General features: G+C 33.8%; 1 protein-coding gene across 1 annotated transcript in view; it reads left to right on the top strand.

Annotated features, from left to right (window-relative positions):
• The window catches only part of Mms22l (MMS22-like, DNA repair protein), a 120,739-nt gene that overhangs the window by 35,529 nt on the left and 67,664 nt on the right, over positions 1-17,546 (top strand). Inside the window, exons 12-14 of the mRNA XM_005377795.2 lie at positions 345-464; positions 1,422-1,645; positions 4,448-4,957. Of these exons, the coding sequence (XP_005377852.1) occupies positions 345-464; positions 1,422-1,645; positions 4,448-4,957 (854 nt within the window). The remainder of the gene's footprint in view (positions 1-344; positions 465-1,421; positions 1,646-4,447; positions 4,958-17,546) is intronic.

The following is a 17,546-nucleotide window of genomic DNA, read 5'->3' as shown; positions in this document are numbered from 1 at the left end:
CAAATAAATTTTATTCTTCTGATGGTTTCTGATAGATAGGTTAGAAGTGAACCAGTTGTTGAGTTTTACATGCACATACATATGTCTGTAGACACACACTGACCTCTCAACATGAACATTCATGGATGTGAACAAATGGCAGAAATAGCTCATGTGTTCACTGGATATAGTCACAGAGATGTTGCTGTGTTGATTTAGATCTTCCAATCTGAAGATACAAATGGCTATGATTTGGGGATACTTACTCATTTTTTTTTTTAGCTATAGGTTGTACAATATAAAATGATAATATTTATGTAGCCAGAGCTTATGTATTCCTTCATAACTTCAGTTTATTTTTTTAGGAAGGTATACTAGAAGAACAGTTACGAATGTATCTTCACTGTTGTTTGACACTTTGTGAGTTTTGGGAACCAAATAATACAATTGTCAACATCCTATGGGAATATTACAGTAAAAACCTGGTGAGTAAAGAGAATATAAATTTACTCCAGAAATTTGAAGAATTTGTGTGTGATATATGGGGCTTTTATGATTTAGTTATTAGTAGCCATGAATTTTTCTTGACAAGTTAGTTTTGGTTGAAGGTAGACTAGAGTGAACTGGCATTTGATATCTTTTTTCTCTTCAGAGTATAAACAAGTAGCCAAAATTGTAGGAGTAAGTTCTTTTTAATCCTTGTTTATGAATGTTTTCTAATTATCTTTGATTCCTTAAGACACCTTGAATAGGCACTGTGCCTGCATACGACACCATCTTAGCACCTGAGTAGATTGTAGGCCAATAGGCAGGTGTATACATACTGTGGAGGAAAAGTCAAAACACCATGCAATGCCATGGAGAGGCATATCGAACCCAGTGTATGGGTTGTAGAAGTCTTGTGGAAGACAGTATGGGTCAGAATATTTTAACTTGACCCTGATGAGGAGGATTTTCCAATTATAAACAAAAAGAGCATACAGACTAAAGGAACAGTATGGACAAAGGCACAGAGCAATGAAAAAGCATAGTCTGTTTCTGTCATGTTAATAGTTATAAATGATGGGCCTAGAGTGGGAAATTCTGTGCAACAAATGATCTGATATAAAAAATGAGTGGTGTTACAAAACACTGGGAAACTAACAGAATAGAAGAGCTGTAAGGGGCATGTCATCTAAATGCTGTTTGGGCCTTGTTTATGTCCTAATTTGGACAAATCAGCTGTTAAAAACACATTTTGGGGACAACCCAAATTTTTAACATACCTTTATGTGCAGTGTGCTTTTATGGAACTATTTAGGGTGATATATTATAATGATAATGTAGTAGTACGATTTCTGACATTAAGTTATTTAATCTTTTAACAAGTTAACTGAAAGTTGCAGCTTTCCATTTTATTTACTAAGAAACTAATACTGATTGTCCATCTTTTTTATTTTTAGAATAGTTCCTTCACTGTTTCTTGGCTTCCTTTGAAAGGTCTTGTTAATATCAAGTCTCCTTTGTCTATGCTTGACTTGGTGAAGAATTGCTGTTGTGATAAACAAGATCATGACCTGTCTAAATTGTACAGTAGTTATACCATTTTTCTTTGCATTTTGGCAAAGATTGTTAAGAAAGCCATGAAGAACAATGGACCTCATCCTTGGAAACAAATCAAAGGGAGGTGAGCGTCGTATCTTTTTCATCATGAATGTACACTGATACATTTGGGGAAGGGTTACTATTTATGTACTACACTAAGTGTTCTTGTAGTTGGAAAGTCTTTATACATTTAAAATGTATTCCTTTATGCAGGACAGTAAAACATGGAGCTTTTAGAGGATTTCAGTTTCTTAGTCATCTCGTCACTACTGAAGATTAAATTTCTTTTCTTGTTGCAGTACGGGGCGCTGAGCCGCATCTCCACCTCCCCATCCCTTTTTAAATTTTTATTTGAAACAGTCTCATTAAGTTGCTAAGTTGCCCAAGCTGGGCTCAAACTCGCTGTCTTCTTGCCGTAGCCTCCAAGAGTGCTGGGATTACGGTTGTACAGTACCACACCTAGACTGGATTTTTATATAGTGAATACAGGACTATTAGAAAAGGAGTAGGATTTTTTTTTTTCTTTTTGGCCAGAATTATTTGTAGTCATTGCGTTACATTTTATCAAGTGATGGAAAGAAAAATCTCCATATTCTACATTGGCAACTAATAGTTTTTTGTGTTCTTTGAGACCAGCAATTCATAGCACTGGCTCCCCTGAGTGAGAGCTGACCAGAATGTAGTTAAGACCAGATAACCCCGATGTGCTCATCTGGGGCATATGCTCTCTTTCCATTTTTGTATGATAAAATACACAGTTTTTAATTTGTCTTCTGGTTCTACTTTGCCTGTTACTCCTTTTTTCAGCCCACTTTATGCAGAACACCCTCATCTATCACTTGTTCCTCTTGTTTGCTAAGATCTTTCAGCATGATGCTTCTTATTCTGAGCAGAGGCTTTGTAAGAATTATATTTCTATCTTATTCCTACAGTGAGTAAGGTTATGGTGGTAGAGTATACTCTTTAGAAAAAGGTAGTTTCTTTATTAAACCTTTAATAATTATGAGTTTCAAATAATAATTTTATTGGGAAGCTGAGCATGTACCCCCACCACTTGGCTACATCCCCAGTGGTCTTGTCATTGTTGTTTTGTTTGCATGTTTGGTTTTTAACATTATGTAATTTTATGAAAGACATAATAACCAGAACTTTATTGAAAATAAATTATTGAAATTCATTTAGTAGCAAGTATATTAGATAAATGCTGTATGTCAAGCACTATAGTGGGGATGATAGGGAATACAAAGTTTATAATTAAGCAGATCTTTATTTTCAGAAGCGCATCAGCTCTTATACAGTTCTTTCAGGGTTTATTGCTCCAAATGAACCAGTTATAAACTTTATAAAACTTAACAATAAATAAGTGGGGGGCTGGGGATTTAGCTCAGTGGCAAAAGCACCTGCCTGGCAAGTGCAAGGTCGTGAGTTCAGTTCCCGGTACTGGAGAAAAACCAAAAAAAAAAAATTAAAAATAAATAAATAAATAAATGGGAATTTAAGCTTAACTGATGAAAGAAAATTACAACTGTTAAGTTGTTTTAAGTAGTAGTTAATCTTTTAGTGGGGCATTTTTGGTGGGGTGGGTAGTTTAGTGGTTATTTTTGAACATTTGAACACGAACAATTTATTTTTGCAGATTAAAAAAATGATTCCTTTAGTGATTTGAATTGTCTTAGGGTATAAGCAAAACACAAGCAGGTATTTGAGGTGGATGAAGGGAGAAGGGGATTAAGGAAAATTATTAATAGTGTTCATTTACAATTTTGGTAAAAGCACCTGAAATTGTACCTAAAGGGTTATACAGTCTGTTAGTTCTCTGTTACTGTGACGAATACCTTAGATAATCAATAGATAAAGAAGAAAGGCTTGAGTCACATTTTATAGGTTTCAGTCCAAGATCTTTTGGCCCCATGGCTTGAAATAAGGCAGCATGTCATGACAGGAATGTTATGGCAGAAGCTAACCACTCACACCATAGCCAGAGAAAAAATAGGTGGAGAGGGCTGTGTTCTTCAGTCCCCTTGAAGGGTACCCAGCAGGCCTCACCTCTTGGAGGTTCTGCCTCCTTATAGCACCGTGCTTTTCAAAAGACCAAGTCATGGGGACTTTTGGGGAACATTTAAGATTCCCCAAACTAGAACACTGTGACTGTAACACATTCATTCGTACTTGCTAATAATAAAAGAAAGGTAATTGACTTTGCAACTACCAGAAAATGCCATGTACTCTATGATAAAACATTTCTGCTGTCCTTCAAGGAAATATGCTGGCTCCTTTGGTTCTCTTGTTATGATTTGCTGCATCCCTGGGAAGTTTGAAGGTAGCCTATTTTATGAGTTTGTTTTCTAAGTAGAAAAAGTGACATGTCAACATCAAAATTAAAAAATAGCTAAACCTTTATAATAATGAGTCAAAGTAATAAAGGAATTTCTTTTAAAAGATGGTGTCTTGTTTATTTTTCTCTTGTTGCTGAGAAAAAGTACCTGATGCCCAGAATTAAGGAAGGAATGGTTTGTTCGGCTCACAGTTTGTGGAAGTTTAGTCCATACTCAGCTGGCCTCAAGGCAGTGGCACATGGCAAAGGGCAACAAACAGTCCATGACTGCCGAAACCAGCAAAGGCAATAAGAGCAAAAAGGGAGGAGCCCTTGCAAAAAGGCAAGCAGCCTCTTTCCCTCCCTTACACTGTATGCAAACTACCCACCCCAGGGCTGGTGTAACACTCACACCCATCATCCCAGCAGTGGACCATGAATCAGTCATAAACTCTACAAGCCCACCCCATGACTGCATGAGGCTTTGGGGGAACATTCAGACACAAGCCATAACAGGTGGATATTTGTGAATGACATAATTTGATTGAAGCAATTTTTCTTGTTTTATAGGATATATTCTAAATTCCATCAAAAAAGAATGGAAGAACTAACTGAAGTTGGACTGCAGAACTTTTTCAGTCTTTTTCTACTATTAGCAGCTATTGCAGAGGTAGAAGATGTGGCAAGTCATGTTTTAAACCTTCTGAATTTTCTCAAGCCTGCTTTTATAACATCTCAGAGAGCCCTCGTTTGGAAAGGTCAGATGGCGTTCCTCTTGATGTATGCCCAGAAAAATCTGGATATTGGTGTTTTGGCTGAGAAATTTTCCTATGAGTTCCAAGAGAGAGCAAAGGAATTCTTGGTATCGAAGAAAGAAGAAATGGTACAGAGACATAATCTTTGGACGCTTCTCTCCATCTACATTGATGGTGTTCAAGAAGTGTTCGAGACCAGCTCCTGCTTGTACCCTTCCCACGAGAAACTGCTTAATGATGGATTTAGTATGCTTCTTCGAGCCTGTCGAGAATCTGAACTTAGGGCAGTGTTGAACTTTCTACAAGCTGTTTTGGCCAGAATCAGGTATGTTTTGCAGCAGTGTGCTTTTTGATTGATTTGTTTTATATCATCAACCTGTTGATTTTATGTTAAAGTTCCCTTTTGATATACTGATGAGATCAAAATATAAAAGGAAGAGTTTGTCTTCCCACTCAGTTGACTTACAATGTTAGTTTTGAAACAGTTCTTTCAAGTAGTATTCAAAAGAAAGCTTATATGTAGATGCAAGCAGCCCTCATGCAATTCCAGACTTATATATCTGATAACAGTCGAAGAGCCTCTCTTAAGAAAGATTATAATTACCAATATAATTATCAATTGTATTAAATACTTTGTGCAAAATCAGTTTATTCTGAAATTAGCCTAGGATATTCTGGCACCAATCACCTGTACATAACTTACTGTTTTCCGATCTACTTAAATTATACAGCTGCATTAAATATGCTTAGACTCAAACAGTGATGGTAAGAATAATAGTTATGATATTTATTGCCTTTAGGCTTTTTTCACATGACAGTTTTACATTTGAAGTATGTATTTTTAATAAATTAGACATTTCTACTCAGGGTTGTTAATCACTGTTGCTAAAAAGTTCTATGTAAGTTGTGTGGAGCGATAAGATTTTACTTGAATTCATGCCTTAAGTAAATAGACAACTTTCCTCTTTCTGATATAATAGTACAAAAGTAGTGTCTGTTTCTCTGAGATACTGAGCTTGGCAAAATTTTCAAATTTTTGAAATTTATTCATTATCAAATTTATTTATTAGTAACTTTATCCAGAATTATCTACATTTTTACTACTCAGGGTTTTATGTAGTTTTTATATTTATCTGCTCATATCAGCTTAAGTTATAAAGACTTAGCAAGAGGTTTTAATGTGTCACTTCCCCCTTGTACTCTGTTATAAGAATATTATTTTATTTTAGTTAATGATGAGACATACGAGTCTAGCTTCAATCGTCTGCATGTGGGTATCCAGTTTTTCCAGCACCATTTGCTAGAGACATCATCTCTCCTCCAGCATAAGTTTTTGGTCCCTTTGTCAAAGATCAGTTGGGTGAATGTATCTGGGATTGTTTCTTCATCTTCTGTTCTGTTCTGTTGATGTACATAGCAGTTTTTGAGCCAATACCAATCTATTTTTATCACAGTAGCTCTGTTGTATAATGTGAAGTCAGGTATTTTGATGCTTCCTGTTTTGCGATTACCTAGGATTGCTTTTGGTATTCTGGGTCTCTTCTGGTTCCATATGAATTTTAGGATTGTAGTCTCTAGTTCTGTGAGGAATGTTATTGGTATTTTGATTCGGATTATATTAAATCTTGACTTTGACAATATTGCATCTACCTATCCATGATCAAAGTTATCATTTCGTTTTCTGCTCATCTGTTTGATCTCCTTTTAAAAAGTTTATAATTTTCATTGTAGAAGACTTTCACTTCTTTGGTTAAATTAATCAGATTAATTCCTAAGTAATTGCTAATTAATTAGGTTAGATTAATTAGGTTAGATTAATTCCTAAATACAGTATTTAGTTTTTCTTGATACTATCGAAAATTTATTATTTTCCTGAATTCTTTCTTGGTAAGTTCATTATTGGTGTACAGGAGCAATATTGATTTTTATGTGTTGATTTTATATCCTGCTACATTGCTACATTTTGTTATTAATTCTAGAAGTCTTTTGGTAGAATTTTATCTTACTTGTAAAGAATAATACCATATTCAAATAATGATAATTAGATTTCATTTCCTGTATGTACCCTTTTTATCTCTTTTTCTTGTCTGTTTGCTCTAATTTTTCAAGTATTGAACAGGAGTGATGATAGTGTACATCATTGTTATGTTCTTGACTTTTTAGGGAACACTTTCCTTTTCCCTGTTTAATATGATTCATGAATTGATTTTATCAGATTGAGGTAAGGTCCTTCTAAACCTATTTTCTTTAGGGATTTTATCATGAATAGGTTTTGGATTTTGTCAAAAGCTTTTTTTTAATCTATTGATATGAAGATGTGGTTTTTGACCTTGGTTCTGTTTATGTCGTATATTATATTTATTGATTTGTGTATGTTGAACCATTGTTGCATCCCTGGGATGCAACCTACTTAGTCATGATGTGTGATCCTTCTCATCATTCAATGCTTTCTATTGGCCAATATATTATTAAGAATTTTTACATCTATGTTCATTAAGGAGATTGGCCTTTTTTTTTTTTTTTTTTTTTTTTTTTTTCCTTTTGTGGTTGGTTTTTGGATAAGAGTAATGCTGGCTTCCAGGAACTAGTTAGGAAGCACTCCTTCCCTTTCAATCTCATTGAAGAGTTTGAGTAGTATTGGTGTTATAACCTCCTTGGAGGTCTTGTGGAATTCAGCACTGATTCTGTCAGGTCCTGGCTTTTCTTAGTTGGTAGGTCTTTTATTACCTCCTCAGTTTCATTTCCTGGTATTGAATTGTTCAGAATCCTTTTGTTTTCTTTGGTTTCATTTTAGTACTTTGTTAGTGTCTAGCAATCTGTCCATTTCTTCCAAATTTTCCAATTTATTGGCATAACATTTTTCATAGCAGTTACTATTTTTTGAAACTTAGATCCATTATGACTTCACTATTGTCATTTCTAGTTGCTGTGATGTGGGTCTTTTCACTCCTTCTTTTGATAAATTTGGCTGATTTTATTTTGTTTTTCATTTTAATAACTAGCTGTTCAGTTTGTTGATTTTTTAATACTGTTTTTTAGTCTCAATTTCATTAATTTCCTTTCTGATATTTGTGATTTCTTTCCTCCAACTAGATTTGAGTTTGCACTGTTGTTGTTTTTCAAATATCTTGAGTCTCGTCATCAGATTGTTTATTTTAGATTGATCAGAGATTGTTGTTCTAATGTGAGCATTGATTGGAATAAACTTTCATCTTAAGACAACTTCCCTTGTGTCGCATTGGTTCTGGTGTATTGTACTGGCATTGTCATTTGGCTCCAGAAATTGTTTTAAGTTCTTTCTTGATTTCTTCTGTGACACATTGAATGTTCAGGATTCTGTTAAGTTTCTAGGTGTTTATAAATTTTCTGTGGTTTCTTTTGTAATTGATTTCTAGTTTCAGTATACAAAGATCTGAGGGTGATTTCAATTCTTTTGTATTTATTTAATCAGGCTTTGAGAGCAAGTATGTGTATTTTGGAGAAAGTTCCAGGTACTGCTCAGAAGAATGTGTATTTTATCATTGTAAGGTAGAACACTACAGATATCTATTAGGTCCATTAGTTTGAATCTGTCATATTTCTGTCCTGATTTTTTTGTTTTGTTGAACTCTTTTAGAAATTGGGGTATCGATGTCACTCACTGTGATTGTATTGGTGCTTATTTGATCCTTTATGTCCAGCAGCATTTGTTTTGTGAAGTTAAGTGCTCCACTATCCCATATATATATGGGATATATATGAAGAAAAAATATATATAATATATAAGAAAATATATATATATTTCTTATGTATAAAATATATATTTTTTATATATAAGTTAAGTGCTCCACTATCCCATATATATGGGATATATATGAAGAAAAAATATATATATAATATATAAGAAAAAATATATATATTTCTTATATATAAGATATATATAAGAAAATATATATATAAGTATAAGAAAAAAAATATATATATATGTATTTACAGTTGTTAATCACTTCCTTTTGGATTGTTCCCTTAACTAATATGTGGTGACTTTCTTTGACTCTACTGACCAGTTTTAGCCTGAAGTTTATTTGGTCTGAGAATAGGATTGCTATCCCTGCTTGCTTGTAGAGTCCTGGTGTGTAAAATAGTTATCTATCCTTCGATTTTTTGTTTAAGCCTATGAATTTATTTTTGGATTTGATGAGTTTCTTGAATGCAATAGACTGTTGTACTCTGTTTTTTTGGTCCAATCTGCCAATCAGTGTTTTTTAACTGGGGACTTGAGGCCATGTATATTGAGAGTTATTACTGAAAGGTACTGATTTATTCCTGTCATTGCTTTCTTTTTCTGGTGATGACTCCTTTAATTTTCCTTTTTTGTTTAGCTGCCTGCCTTGCTTAAGGTACTCATTCCATCTGATTTTTTGGCTTTCTTGCCCTTGTCTCGTAAGATATTCTTGAATATCCTTTGGAATCCTAGTTTAGTGTTCATGTATCTTTCAAGGTGTTCTTTGTCATGGAATGGCCTCATTTGTCCATCAGTTTTGAAAAACAGGTTTGCAGGGTGCATTAGCCTGAGTTGGAAGTTACTTGCTTTCAGAGCTTGAAACACCTTACTCCAAGCTCTCCTGGCCTTTAAAGTTTGTGTTGAGAAGTTTGCTGTAATCCTGATGGGTTTACTTTTATATTGAATGTGATTTTTTTTCTTTTCTCTGATAGCTGTTTTTTTTTGTTTGTTTGTTTTTTGGTATCAGAATTGAACTCAGGACCTTGTGCTAGTCAGGCAGGTACTTGTGCCACTGAGCTATATCACAGCCCTCTCTGACAGCTTTTAAGATCCTGTGTTTTTGTTGGACATCTGGGATTGTAACTAGGATATGTTATGGTGAGCTTCTTTTTTCTTACTTAGTTGGTGTTCTGCAAGCCTTGCTTACTTGTATGTTGAAATCTTTTCTCATACTGGGAAAGTTTTCTTTTATGATTTCTATAAACAGATGTTTTATTCCATTTATACTGTTCTAATTTCTAACTGCAGTTAGCCTTAGATGATTCTTTAAATTTACTGTCCTTTCGTAGCTGTTGGGTGAATTTTTCGTGTTTTATTATCCTTTTTAAGTCGTCTCTAATTTGTCATGATTTACTATTCTGTTACAGGTTTCAGAAACCCTGTCTTCACATTAGTTATTTCTGCAACTTCTGAATTCTGTACAACTTTTTATCTCCATTATCTTTCTGACACCTTTTTTGTGGAGTCTGTGTTCTTCGTAAATTTGTCATTTGTGTTTTGAACCATTTTTGTCAGCTCTTCCAACTTTTTGTTTCTCTTCTGTACACATTTGTCGGATTGTTTGCTAGTTCCACTATCTTTTGAGTCATTTCCTTTTTGAACTTAACTATTTTATGTATCTGTGTTACCTGGTGGTTGCTTTTCTCTCCATGGATGCCCGTTGGATCTTCTTTGGGAGAGCCGGGGCACTTTTTCTTTTGTTCCTTTGTGTGTGTGAGAGAGAGAGAGAGAGAGAGGGAGAGAGAGATATGTTGTTTAGGGTTTTTGTTTTTTTGAGTTTTTTTTGTTTGTTTTTGGTGCTGGGGATTGAGGTCAAGTAGAGTTAACAGGGATTGTTGTTGATATGAGGACTTTTTTAAAAAGTAGATCCTGTTTTCATAGCTTTATTTGTGCAGTTATATTTACCACTTCATGTATTCATTTTAAATGAGTTGGACCTTGTCGCTGGGTGGTGGGAGAGAATTTCTGTAGCATCAACAGATCCAGTTATATATCACTTCTATGTATTAAGCCTTTTTATTACATTTTTACCCTTTATTAGTGCCCTTTAGTCTTTACATTATTGTTTTTATCAATTAGTTTGCAATATGGATGGAGCAAGAAAAGGCAAAGAAGGAGCATTAGGAGAAAGAGGGATTAAGTCAGTAGGAGGAGAGGAAGGTGGAATTAATAACAGGTTGGTGATGGTGAACCTTTTAGAGCTTTCAATGATACAAAGACCCTGCTTTGGCACATGTGCCGTAGGTTTGCTACTAGTGTGATAGGTAACATAATTAGATAGGTCAGACTCTGTTGGAGATCTTTTATAGTTAGAGTGAAGGATTTCGAGGGGTTTTAAGAAGATATTTGTGGGTGTGGGGTGGATATAGGGTGAAGGAGGTGTACTTCAGGATTGAGGAACGCTGTGAGGTTTTGTGAACCCGTTCATATATTTGTGATCAATATGTTTTGAATCCTCTAAACACATATATGCTAGGTGTTATTCCAAGATAACAGGTTTTTTTCTTTCATGTTTATTCACTAACTTGTTTGTCGTGAAGGTTGTACAAGAATTTTATTGATAATTCTTCAAAAGTAAGAAATAGAAACAAGATAATTCTAGTATTCTTGAAAGTTAGGTTTATAAGTAGCATCTTCTTTACTTTTTACTGACACTGCCATTCCTATCTACAGATGAAAAAAATTGTAAACATGGAAATGTTTTGTAGCTTTTCTGAAAGAACACACTTGAATTTCAGAATTAGCATTAAGATTCTAACCAACTATACCACTGTTATCTTCTTATATCATCTTTATAATTAGTTTCATAAGTAACAACCCAAACTAGCTACATCACTGCATTTTTTATGATTTGGTAGTAATTATGTGAGTGAAATTCATAAACTATTTGCAAACCTGAAATTCTTACCATTGTTTATATACGTCTGAGTGTTTTTACTTTTTTTTAAATGCTACTAAAAAAGTTCCTTGGGGAACTTTTCATTACTTTATTTCTGTAATTTTTCAAGTTCCATTGTTTAATGATTCACTTCAGGAGAATATTAATTGAGAGGAATGAAGACAAGTAAATCATATTTTATTTGTAATTATTTGAATTATTAGCACTATTTCATCTATCAAAATCTCAAATCTTATACTACAAACAAAATTCAAGATTCAAATTAGTAGAAATATTTTAGCATGAAAGCAAAACTATTTCAAGAATGTTAGAAAATAATGCTTGCAAGTATCATGAAAGCTAGAAAGTGTGTCTCTTGATCCAGAGGACCAGCTATTTAGAAATGGAGATGTAGCATTCAGTAGCGAGGACCAAGGATGTAGCTCAGCAGCGCACCGCCTGCCTGGCAAGTGTGAGGTCCTGAGTTTGATTCCTGGTACTAAAAAAGAAAAGAGAAGAAATGAATAGCCAGTCATGAAAAGTGTAGATTATATAAGATGAAAGTAATTTTACATTTCTGTTAGGAATTTCTGTTAACTGTATCTGGACTGAGTTTGTAGTTTGCTGTCCTTTGAAGCAAGGAAATGGGAGTAGACAGTGTTCATCTTCATGAGTATCCTGAGAAAAAGATGTAGATGTTAATATTGATAATTTTGATTTTCTTTGTAAATACATATTTTTGGTTTTGTTTTATACTGTTTAACTGAGATTGAAAACAATTTTTGTAAAGGAATATCAAGCCATGCACAACTTCTTTGCCAAAATTGTACAGCAGTTTTAACAGGTTTGAGTATGAGGTCAGTGTATGAATAAGAATGAGGCAGCAATGTCCAAGTCTTCTTTAATGGTGTTATCCTTTAGGCATTGCCATCTTTTAAATTTTTGAATACTGTACTGTAATTTCCATACATTTCTTCAGTAAGGCTGATTACAGTTTATAAGAGGAACTGTGGCTTTGAGAGTTTCATTTTATCCATCAACGTTTAGCACCTTCAAGGTAAACTGGATGAAGACAGGGTGGGGATTCCTTTAGGGTCCTTTGTGGAAAAGCCCCAGGGATGATGCTGAATTGTTTACCTTACAAATTTACAAAGAAGGATGGGAGGGAGAGGAGGAAACAAACAAGAAAAGTCCTTTAGGAATTTGCTCATGTAGATGTGTTCCTAATTTCTTAATCCAAAATCTAGAACTGCATTTAAGATTCTTTTGTACTCATCTTTTTATGTATGCTGTATGTTTTATTGATACTACTAAAAAGGAAAAAAAAAACATTTTTGGATAGTAGTTGAAAATTAAAGCATAGGCACTTTATTTCTTTGAAGTTGAGAACAGTTAAATTCTTTGAATTTTGGTTTAGGTAGGAAAGATAGATTGCATAGATTGATGATATTTATTCCTGGCAGCATCCCTGCCAAGGGAAAGAAGGAAATACTTTACCTTAACAATCTCTTCTGTTTTCAAATTCTAGAGGGAATAAAGTACCAGTCCTTGCATAAATGCGGATGCAGGGTGTATGTGTGTGTGTGTGTGTGTGTGTGTTGAACTGGGTAATAGTTTTATAACTGTATAACAGAGAAATTATAGGTGGGAAGGAACTAAGATCACTGATTAAAGGGAGAAGCAGCTCCCTGTAGGCTGTTAAGAAATAATAACTTCATATGCCACTTTCCACTAACGGGAGCTGATGGCTCACCAGAGCATTCTTTATTGCTGATTAAGTAACATTATGAAAATACTGACTTGGTTATGTTAACTAAATGCCTCAGTGTTTAAAACTTCGAATGTCAAATAGTTTTAGCAGTCATCTTTAACATTTCACATTACCTTTCTGGAATCACATTTGTAGTTCTCACTTGCTCTTATTTGAGGTTAGTATAAAAATGGCAGTCTTTCATTTGTGGAGTTAGGTGTAGCCAAAAGCTTTTTCTTAATTATATCCATTCATACTGCTATAGTTAAGGGTCTGTCAGCATTTCCATTATAAACCTCTATTTTCTGAGTTTTATAACATAACTATGGAAATTAGCTCTGGGCAAAAACTTGACATATAAAGCCTCATGAGATCCTCTCTCCTCCCCACCCCCTTTTTCATTTTTACTGATGTAAGGGTGAGTGATTTCAAAATGCCTTTTGGCATCTGCAAATATCATTTGGAGTTTAAAAAGAAACAATAAATTTTCAGGCTTTGTACCTGTTTGTTCTAACACTTAAGGGAAGTTGTGGACTTATGAATTTAAGCCAAATGGATATTGATCAACTGACATCCTATTTTGTGTTAAACAAGAGACAAGTTTCAAAGAAGTCTAAAGGCACTTGAGAACTTGTCTAAAATGCTAAATTTTTGAGATTAAGAAGTACCTCAAAAGACATGATTACTTTTATTAAAAATGTTATGTGTTAAAGTACAGCTCCTTAAAAGACCAAGCCTCTGTCAACTTCAAAATATATGTTACGATATGATATTTTAAATTCTCTTTTTCCCTTCACATGAGAATAGAGGATCATCTGTTTGTTATTTATCTGTTTTGGTACTTGATAAGGGTGTGTGTGAGTGTGTGAGGGAGAAGGGAAGAAGAGGGGGAAGGAGCAGGGAGGGGGAGAGAGAGGAGAGAATCGTTTTTTATTCCCTTCAAAGCGTATTTAATACTTTGATTTGGTATCACATATTCTAAGCATTTTTTTTTCTTTTCTTTTCTTTTCTTCACTGGAGAAATTGGAAATAGCCTAGGAGATAGTACAAGAGGAACTATTCTCTTGAGGATCTGCTATATGTCAAATAATGTACAAGATATTTCAGGAAAAATAGAAAAGATACTTGACAGCATGCAAACTTTTTCTTCCTTTTATTGGTAGGAATGGATTATATCCCTTAATTATTAAAAATACCTTGCTATAAGAATGTTAAACTGGATATGATTTTTAAAATAATAAAATGAGTGGTTTCCATAATTTGCTTTGTATATCCCAGTCTGCCCAAAATGCCTATGTTGTTTCATTATATAAAAATTGATGCAAACTTTGGGGCAGTGCTCTAATAATTAATAGAGTGTAAGCTCCATATAAAATATATATCACCAGTTTTTATTTGAGAAACCAAACAGAGATAGTTTACTAAGAGTGATCATCTGCCATGCAGGCTTTATTGCCTTGAAGAAAACACTGATAATCTGTAACAGGATGAAGTGTAAATCTTAGTATTTTAGAACTATATACAATATAAAGTTTATATGTGCTGCCGAAGCGAGCACAATATAAAGTTTATAAAAACAATGAGTTTTGGCTGAGTGTGATGATACACACCTGTAATCCCAGCATTCACGAGGCTGAGGCAGGAGGATCACTATAAGTTTGAGGCCAACCTGGGATACATAGTGAGACCTTGTCTCAAAATAAAAAGAAAAAAAAAAATGTTTGGTCATTAAATCTTTTATATATCTTTAAACTGAGTATTTACTTATATTCTGTGAATTTGTATTTTGACCATAGGTACTCCTTACCCAGATTGAATTTTGCATGGTGTTATTTCTTATACATATATTATAAATTCATGCAATTATATAAACTACTCACTATATTAGTTTAGCAGTATTTGTTTACTTTTTTGGGTATTTTGCTAAATTTATCTACTTTTCATCTCCAGGAATTAGTATGTGAGTTATTTACTTTCTTCTCTGACTAGATCTGCTATGCAGATGTAAATTCTCCTTGCATAAATACAGTGATTTGTTTAAAATCCTGTAAGAGAAAACTTGAATATTTAAGTCTTGGCTTCTTAATTGGTAAAATGAGAATAGCAGCCACCTTACTAAGTTAGTTTGAAAATTAGATGTGATAATGAATATAACGTGATAAATATTCAATAAGTATTCGATAATGGTGTCATCCTTATTGGTTTTTTTTTCACACAAACCCATCCTATAATCATTTCTTTGTAGTACACTTTATATAAGGCCTTTTTTTTTAGAATTAGTTCACTTTTCTTTCTTTCTTTCTTTCTTTCTTTCTTTCTTTCTTTCTTTCTTATTTCTCCAATGTCATCTTTGGGGCTCCATTCTGTCCTCCTTATCTCAAAGCTGTCATTGCCTTTATTTTGAGAACATTAATGAAGTTGTCTTCTGTCTGCTCCAGTGCCTTCCCTTCCCAGACCATCTTATTTTCTTCAACAGTTTTACTAAGATATAGTTTACAGATCTTAAAATTTATTTAATAATTCTGCTTATAATTCAAATACCCTACAATTCATTGGTTTTTAATATATTCACAGAATTGTGCAGTGACCACAGTTGTAGAACATTTCATCATCCCCAAAATGCTGTAACCCTTAGCAGTTACTCCCCATTTTTCTTCACTTAGCACCACATCCCTGACAACCAGTCATCTATTTTCTCTTTCTGCAGATTTGCCTGTTCTAGACCTTCCATGTAAATGGAATCATATGACTTTTTTCATGTAGAAGAATGTCTTCAAGGTTCACCTATATCTGTAGCATTCTATCTGCTTTTGTTGCCAAATATTTCATTGTGTTGATATGCTACTTTTATTTATCTGTGCATAAATTGCATGACATTGCAGTTGTTTCTACTTTTTGACTTTCTGAGTAATGTTACTATGAAAATTCAGGTGCAGGTTTTGTGAGGAAGTAGGTCTTTACATCTCTTGGGTATATATTTTAGAGCAGAATTGCTGGATTACGTAGTAACTGTTTACTTTTGTGAGGAAATACAAAAATGTTTCCAAGAATCTACACCATTTGTCATAATGCTAAATGTTTGCTTGCTTGCTTTACTTGAAGTGACCCAGGGGGTGTGAGGTACTATCTTATTGTGCTTTTGATGTTCCTTGTGGCTAATAACACTGGGCATGTTTTCATGTACTTGTTGACTATTAAATCTTCTTTAGCGAAATATCTGTTTAGATTTTTTTGTGTATTTTTGAATTAGGTTTTTTGTTAGTGAGTTATTAAGAGTTCTTTATCTTAAGTGCAAATCCCACAGCAGATTTTGATTTGCAGTTATTCCATTCTGAGAATTCATTTTGTTGCTATTATCTTTTGCAGCACATTTTAAATTTTTATAAAGGCCTGTTTATTTTATATTGTTTTATTGGTATTGCTCAGTATTTTTTAATACATTGTACATCCTCATATACACAGAAAAATAATACATTTCTTCTCATTGTCTTCAAAATTATCTATAGTCTAGCTTTACCTATGCCTGCAACTTTTTCTTGTGATTACTTTGGTCAGACTGAACAATTATTTTTCAAGATATTCTCAAATCTTTCCTACCTTATATTTTTCTGTCAAACTGGGGGAGGATTCAAATTGATGGAGATGGCAGAGTGTAGGAAAAGAAAAAAGGAACACCGAAGGAATTTGAGAGGAGTAGAAAGGTGATTTTGGAAGTTAGCAATAAGGAGGTGAGAGCTGTTGTCGGTAAGCAAGCATCATGAGTGAGTCCAGGCAGTGCAGTGCTGTGCATGGCAAGTTTGCTATTGGAGAATGATATAAAGAGTAAGGGCTTTAGGAGCACTTAAGGCTGACCCACTAGCAGTGTAATTTTAGGAACTTACTTAACCTTTTCTAAGTGTCAGCTATAACTTTGTAAAACATTGTCCACCTCATAGGATTTCTTAGAGTATCGGCTTAGATTTGTGCAATCTAGTACTGTAACTGTTACCTATGTATCTATGTGTGACAATTGCAAAAAATTTGTGTGTGTACATGTGAGTGTTATATATTCCACTAGCTAGTAACATCAAGCCCCAGTAGGTACACCTAGTTAATTAATGGCTACTGTAGTAATTAGCAAAAAGACTATTGGATAGTACTGACTTACAGCAGTCCAGAACATGGACTGATACACTCTTAATATATGCTGATTTTAGTAGCTTTAGTTTTTATTTTTATGTAAACAATGTTTTTCACTGCTCTTTCTTTAAAAACCATTTTATATTTTACTATTTCAGTTATTAACATTACTTGATAATGATTTATACTTCCAAACTTTACACTTATGCAACAGCTCTTCTCAGTACCTCTACATGAAAATAGGTAACAGTCTGTAAAATCACAGTATGGCTTTAATGTACAATCTAACTTTTGTTTCTGTGTTTACTGTCTACTAAAACATCCAGGAGCAGAAGGCACCTCCAGGGGTTACCACAAGGTTTATTCTTCCCAATAATTAAAAGGTTTTTGGTGTCACTGAAAAG

The sequence above is a fragment of the Chinchilla lanigera genome, unplaced genomic scaffold (assembly GCF_000276665.1).
Source record: "Chinchilla lanigera isolate Chin_1 unplaced genomic scaffold, ChiLan1.0 scaffold00010, whole genome shotgun sequence".
Taxonomy (NCBI): Eukaryota; Metazoa; Chordata; class Mammalia; order Rodentia; family Chinchillidae; genus Chinchilla; species Chinchilla lanigera.
Note: the sequence above shows the minus strand (reverse complement) of the source record. Positions and strands in the feature narration are given on the sequence as shown.